The 7,500-nt window shown below is 38.6% G+C and overlaps 1 protein-coding gene across 3 annotated transcripts in view; it reads left to right on the plus strand.

The window, feature by feature from the left end:
• LOC133443720 (leucine-rich repeat serine/threonine-protein kinase 2-like) overlaps nucleotides 1–7,500 on the plus strand; it is a 76,719-nt gene that overhangs the window by 64,880 nt on the left and 4,339 nt on the right. For all 3 annotated transcript variants that reach the window (XM_061720899.1, XM_061720898.1, XM_061720900.1), the window contains 4 exons: nucleotides 218–411; nucleotides 2,426–2,498; nucleotides 3,292–3,476; nucleotides 4,334–4,480. In XM_061720899.1, the coding sequence (XP_061576883.1) occupies nucleotides 218–411; nucleotides 2,426–2,498; nucleotides 3,292–3,476; nucleotides 4,334–4,480 (599 nt within the window). The remainder of the gene's footprint in view (nucleotides 1–217; nucleotides 412–2,425; nucleotides 2,499–3,291; nucleotides 3,477–4,333; nucleotides 4,481–7,500) is intronic.

Genomic DNA, 7,500 nt, shown 5'->3' on the forward strand with positions numbered 1-7,500 from the left:
TCGGGTTATTCAAAGGGGCTATTGGTGTTTACATGGCCGTGCAAATGCGGGTTATTGCCAATATTCGGGTTTTAAAAGGGTTATTGAGTGCATGTAAACGCAGTCATTGATTTCCACCTTGTCGCTAGATTCCATCCCGATCCCAATGCAGCTCTCTAGTCTGGACCTCTGACCGCCCCGGGAACCAAACTCACAACCCTCCTCCTCCTCCCGACAGGAAGTGGACACCAGCCCCGTGCTCTGCCTCGCCACCGTCCAGGTCCCCACCGAGGCCTGTGATTGGCTGGTGGCAGGAACCCAGTCCGGCTCACTGCTGGTCATCAGCACCAGGGATCTGTCCACCCGGCACCGGCTGCAGAGCGTCAGCGACGCCGTCACCTCGCTCTTCTTCCACACCTTCCCTCGCAGCAGGTGAGGCTCCGCCGCCGGAAGAAAGAAAGAAGAAAGAAAAGATCCATAAAAAAAGAAAACGTTACCTTAAAAGAAAAAACTGTCCCTAAAAAATATTAAAAAGTTCAGTAAAAAAAAAAGAGTTGGAAGTCCCTAAAGAATAAAAAAAGTTCCCTAAAAAGAAAGAAAAACTGTTTTTAAGAAGAAAAAAAAACAGTTTGTTAAAAGAAAAAAAGGTCCCTAATAAGAAAAAAAGTTCCTAAAAAAGAAAAATAAATGTCCCTAAAAAGTAAAAAAATACGTCCCTAAAAAAATAAAAAAGTTCCATAAAAAAATAAAGTCATTTCATTTTTTTCATTTTATTTTTATTTGTTATCATCAATGTACATTAATGAACATTAAAAAAAAATGTAAATGCACCCAATTGTAGCCAAAAGGCTAATTTCCATTATTCCAATATTTAGAAGGCAACATTACACATAACTCCTCCCCTCCCACACACACACTATCCGATCCACTAGCAGTGACACACTCTCATCCCCCTCAGCAACACAGGAATGTACATCCCCCAACCAAACAAGGCCAGTATTCATAAACAAACAATACATTTCACACCAGCCACAAGCATATAGACCCTGCACAACAGATAAATCAGGGACTAGTGTTGACAAATTTGGCTGTCGATTAGCCATTTCTTAAAATATTTTTTTAAATAGCTGTATGAGATGGACTCTCTTATGTTTTGAGGGATTGTATTCCAGTCATTAGCCGCCCTGTAGGTAAAAACTGATTGACCAAATACAGTTTTCCTGAATGGGATCTCACAATCACCTCTAGCAGCCGCTCTGGTGACACTTGTTGCGGGTGTTCTAAACTTCATAAGGCTACAGAGCGACGGCGGAGCTAAGCTGTCACGGATTTTGTACATGAGGCAAGCAGTTTTTGAAAATTACAAGATTGTTCCAGCTCAGAAGCCTATATTTATTGAGAATTGTGCAATGATGGAAGGATCTTGATTTTTTTTATCCAGGATTTTGATAGCTTGTTTGTATAGGGATATGACCGGATTTAGAGTAGTGGAGGAAGTCCATAAAAAATAAAAAAGTCCCCTTTTGAAGAAAAAATAAGTCTCTAAAAAATAAAAAAGAATTCCCTAAAAAAAGAGTAAAAAGTTCCCTAAAAAGAAAAAAAGTCCCTAAGAACAAAAAAATTAAAAATAAAAATACAAAAGTCCCTAAAAAGAAAAAAAAAGTTTCCTAAAAAGAAAATAGGTTAAAAAAAAAAAGAAAAAGTCCCTAAAAAGAAAGTAAAAGTCCCTAAAAAATAAAAATGTCCCTAGAACGAAACATTTTTTTTTGTAAAAATAAAAATAAAAAGTTCCCTAAAAAAAAGAAGAAATTCTCTAAAAAGAAGGAAAAACAGTTTGTAAAAATGAAAAAAACTGTTTTTTAAAAGAGAAAAAGAAGTTTGTTAAAAGAAAAAAAGGTCCCTAATAAGAAAAAATGTTCCTCAAAAAGGAAAAAAGTCCCTAAAAAGAAGATAAATGTCTCAAAGAACAAAAAACATCCCTAAAAAGTAAAAGTCCCTAAAAAAAACTTTCCGAAAAAATAAAGAAAGTTCCATAAAAAGAAAAATAAAGTCCATTAAAAAAGAAAAAGTCCCCTTTTAAAGAAAAAACAGTCTTTAAAAAATAAAAAAAAATAATTCTGAAAATAGACAAAAATCCCTAAAAAGAAAAATAACTGGTCCTTAAAATCCGAATCCAAGCAAAGAAACGCACCTCAGCAGGTAAATGAGGTTCAGCCGGTGGATCCAGGTTCATAGACGCGATGCTTAACTGCAGCTCATCAACAACAAAAGAGGCCACGCCTCCGGCGGCTCACTAAGCCCCTCCCACCTGATCACATGATCCCCGTCAGCCCCGTTCGTCCAATCAGGAGACGGCAGGAAAAGAAATACAAGACTTCATAATGGATCTGAGGAAACTCATCACATACCAGTATCATCGTTTAAATAGTTTTGTGTGCTTCTGCAGCCAGAGACGGAGCTACCTGCTGGTGGGGACGGCCGACGGGGCGCTGAGCGTCTACGAGGACGCGGTGCTGATGGTAGGTTTTAGAGTTTATAGTTTTATTTGGATCCCCATTAGCTACAGCAAAACTGCAGCTATTCTTCCTGGGGTCAGACACATGATACACAGTACACTACAACAAAAAATTAAAAGCAAACCTAAAGAGGTAGCATATAAAAAAAAAGATAGGAAAAAGAAAAAATAAAGAAAAAATAAAGTCTATCCATTTAACATTTAGATATAAATAAAAACAATACATGTTCATACATTTTACAACATCAAGAAATTCAAACGTATAGTTATCATAGTTTGCACAAATAACCATTTTTATTAAATATTCATTTATTTATATAATATATATATATATATATATATATATGTGTATATATATACTATCTACATTCTTTATTTATTTATTTAATACTAATTAAATAAGTTTTATATGTATCTATGCAAGAGATGTTTCTTTACTACCAATTTGAATTATTTTATGTTAATAGTTTAAAGAGTTTGGGAAGTGGGTTCCATGCAGACGTAGCTCTGTACATCACCGTTCTTTTACCAAAATTTGTCTTTATTTTTGGCAGTGAAAAGTTACCTCTGAGAGCATCTTGTCTTGTGCTGTAGCTGTGATTTTCTGAACTGTGACATAATTTTTGTGTAGAACTTGCAGGGTTTTTGATGATGATGGATACATTTCTTTCAAATATTAATAAAGAATAAAGTAATCTTTCTCTTACCAGCTGAGATTTCTCTGCATTTTAAATACTTTTGTTCTGAAGTGGAAAACTTTTTGCACACCGGATTCCCCCCCGTTCCTCCCCCTGCAGCAGGACGGCGGCCAGCCGGTGAAGACGGTTGCCGTGGGCAACGTGAACACCCCCCTCATGTGTCTGGGCCAGTCGCTGCAGTCGCTGGACGGACGCAGCGTCTGGGCCGGATGTGGAACCAGAATCCTGTCCTTCAACGCAGAGTACGACGTCTGCAGGTCCATCGACACCAGACCAGTCCTTCAGTGAGTGATGGAGGGATGGAGGATGAGAGGAGGGAGGATGAAGGGAGGAAGGGATGATGGATGGAGGGATGAGAGGAGGGAGGGAGGGAGGGAGGGAGGATGGACAAAGGGCCAGTCCCAAAACATCCCCTACCCCTACTTTTCAGCCCTACCCCTAAATTTTGTGCGTTCCCATGAAGGTAGTGGTGTCCCAATTCCTCTTTGCATGTAGGGGTAGTGGGTATAACGAGGGTAGTGTGTATGAATCTGGCCTTTCACAGCGAGGGATTTCAGATGCTGACTCGCCGACCGATGGCTAGAGAAAATTTCCCAGAATGCTTTACGTCATCATTTGCAGACTGAATCAAACAAAAAAACATGGCTTACATTTCTCATTTTTTAGTGAATAAAATCAATATTTTGAGTTAGTTTCTGCATAAAAATGAGCTTTGATTACATTTGTGGCGAGAAATATATATTTTACTTTCATAATATTCACTCAGTGAATGTACATAATCACTCGCTTGTTCAATCCATCCCACAAACTGGTCTGTGGTTCTCAGATTTACCTCCAGGTGTTTTGGTTCGGTTCCTCTCGGGTTGAAAGTTCTTAGTTCTTAGTCTTAGTTCATAGTTCTTGTAGTTTTCGTAGTTCCTTGCCACACCTTTGTCCAGGTCGAGAGTTTGTACTCCATCACCCGAACCAGGCGGTAATTTAACGTGTGTGTGTGTGTGTGTGTGTGTGTGTGTGTGTGTGTGTGTGTGTGTGTGTGTGTGTGTGTGTGTGTGTGTGTGTGTGTGTGTGTGTGTGTGTGTGTGTGTGTGTGTGTGTGTGTGTGTGTGTGTGTGTGTGTGTGTGTGTGTGTGTGTGTGTGCAGCCCCTCCCTGAGCAGTGAGGCCTGCGTGTCCAGGATGGTGGTGGATAAGCTGGTGTACCTCAGTAAAGCCGGGGGAGCCACGGTGGAGGTCTGGGACAAACGCAGCGAGAGGATGGTGGACTGTATCGACTGTGCTCAGATCATCAGGTACACACACACACACACACACACACACACACACACACACACACACACACACACAGGTCTGAGTGACAGCTGCATGCTATAGCTCATATTTTTAATTTGAGCCTCCAGACAAATTCTATCCCCAAAATCTGGAAAGCAGCCTATGTTCTCCCCTTATTGAAGGGTGGGGACTGTAGCATCCCCGATGATGACGGTTGACTCTTTAACTGATGGTTCAAAGATGTTTTTATTCCTTCAATGTAAAATCACTGCAAACACACCGTAAGAGCTATAAAGGAATAAAATAAAACAAAGTTACTCTTACTATATACATACAAGTTTCATCCAACTCAAATACAGGCCGACACAGCAGCTCGCTGGGTCGGCTAAACCGTTAACCACAATAAATGACAGTAACAGACAACCAAACTCAATATATACATAAATACTGTATAAAATTTACAAAGAAAACAAACCTTGTGCCCCTTATCAGCCAGGTGCTTTTTGTGTCGGTTAGGCACACTTTAGCACTCCTAGTTTAGTCTTGCAGAAAACGTTTCTACAGCCGTTAAACTTTACCGTTAAATACCGGAGCGCTGAAATTCTCGGCGAGACGCCTTCAAAATAGAAGCACTAAATATTAGTCTTAATATATAACAAAATAAAAGCCTGGCTCTAAACAACGCCAATAAGCAAAACAAACACAAAAACACATTTACAGAAATAGTCATATTAAAGGTCATTTACAGGGACCCCTCGGACTTAAACAACTACCGCTCGATATCTAAACTTCCTACCCTTGTCAAGATCCTAGAATCTCAAGTAAACTCTCAATTGAAACAATTATTGGCTGACAACAATATTTTAAATGAAAATGAGTCTGGCTCTAGAACGGGTCATAGTACCATAAGAGCAGCTAGGTTGGTAACAAATGATATTATCAATGTCTGGACAGAAAGCAGCGCTGTGCTGCCCTGTTTGTTGATCTGTCCAAGGCATTTGATTCTGTCGACCATGATCTGCTGTCGTGCAGACTCAGTGATGTTGCTATGGGTGACCAGGCTATAGAGTGGTTCAGGAACTACCGTATTGTCCCGAATATAAGACAGTGTTTTTTGCATTGAAAAAAGACTGAAAAGGTGGGGGTCGTCTTACATTCGGGGTCTAGACGTTATACCCATTCACACCGCTAGATGGCGCCAGATATCTTTAAAGCGGATTTCGAACTTAACTCCCCAGGCCAAAGGAACCCTTGGCACCAAGAAGAAAAATAAAAACAGCGGTAAAAAAGAAAAGAGAAGAAAATAAAAGAATAGATAACAGAAAATGAAGAAACGTAGCGACAGTCTGGAGAAAAGCTGGTTGAAGATCGGCCAGTTATGATGCAAACTTCAAGATGATGATTTGAATGAGGCAAAATAACAGACTTTTTTTCTCGAATATATTGTTAGAATCATTTGTTTCAGATGTACTGTAATTATTTTCTGTATAAAAATTGAATTTGGTGTTCAAAAAGACTTTTTTCAAACTTGAGTCTTGAAAAAGAGGGGGTCGTCTTATAATCAGGGTCGTCTTATATCCGGGACATTACGGTATTTGGCAGATAGAACCCAATGTGTATATTCAGATGGTCATAGGTCAAGCTTCAGGGAGATCTCAAAGGGAGTTCCGCAAGGTTCTGTTTTAGTGTTATTTTCTATTTTAATAAATAACATTGGGAAGGACATGCTCACAGCTAAAGTGCATCTTTATGCAGATGATCCAATAATCTACTCTGTTGCCTCTTCTCTGAGTCAGGCTGTTGCTGAGCTCCAGACTGCTTTCAACAGCTGCAGGCTCATTATATGGTCTAAAGTTGGTTCTTAACGCTAAGAAAACCAAATTTATGATCTTTTCTAGAACTCACTTCCAGATCTCAGATAATGTTGGCATTCATACCTTAGGAGAGGAATCAACTGAAAGAGTATCATCCTTCAATACTTGGGTTTTCGAGTGGATGATAGGCTCTCTTTTAGAGAACCTAATGAAAAACCTAAAGGCTAGGCTGGGTTTTTATTATCGAAATAGGGCCTGCCTTAATTTAGCAGTTAGGAAAACACTTATACAGGCTACGTTCTTAAGTGTTCTAGACTATTGGGATATTATTTACATGAATGCTGCGTCCTCCACTATTCGCTCCCTAGACTCTGTGTATAACAATGCTTTAAATTTTATATCCAACTCATTGTCCCAGACACATCACTGTGTACTTTAAGATTTGGTTTCCTGGCCTTCATTAAGCATAAGGAGGAAGCAGCATTGGTATGTTTTTATGTCCATACATACTGAGTAAACTTCCTTCATATCTGTGTAATTTCCTGTCACTCACCAACAGCTGTTATAATTTTCCACTAGATGGCTGCTCTACCAGGTACCCAGGATTTGCACAGAGCTTGGTAGAGCAGCTTTTTCCTGGTCATGGAACAACCTTCAGAACACATTACAGCTTAATGATTGGGTTTCCCTGGGAGAGTTCAAAGCTCTGATAATAAAAAAAAAAAACAGTGTAACTGAAGAGTGCAATTCCTATTTCTGAACTGGATTTTGTTGTATGTGTCTGTTGTTCTTTGTCTGTTTTTTTTATTTGTTTTTTTTTTTTATAGATGTTTTTATTGGCAGATTGTTTCCACAATACAGAGCAAAACAGATGAACATACTTTTTTTTCTCCCTCCCCCCACGGTTATCATCATTAATTTTCCTTTGGGAATAGCAAAAAAAATAAAAATACAAAATAAAATAAATAATAATAATAAAATTTTTAAAAATTGTAAATAAATAAAAATAAAAGATACTAATATAGTGACATAACAAAAAAGTAGTAGTAGTGCAATGAATGTAAACTTAAATAAGAAAATAAAATGAGAACGAAACCGAAATCTCCCAGATCAATAACTAGCAATTCCAGTAGTAGTCACAAGTTATACCAGTAAACACTTGAGTCGGAATGTTGTCATATATCACCTCCAGAGTTATATACCAATGTATTAGTAATTAGGCTGTT

Source organism: Cololabis saira, chromosome 5 (assembly GCF_033807715.1).
Source record: "Cololabis saira isolate AMF1-May2022 chromosome 5, fColSai1.1, whole genome shotgun sequence".
In the NCBI taxonomy this organism is placed as follows: domain Eukaryota; kingdom Metazoa; phylum Chordata; class Actinopteri; order Beloniformes; family Belonidae; genus Cololabis; species Cololabis saira.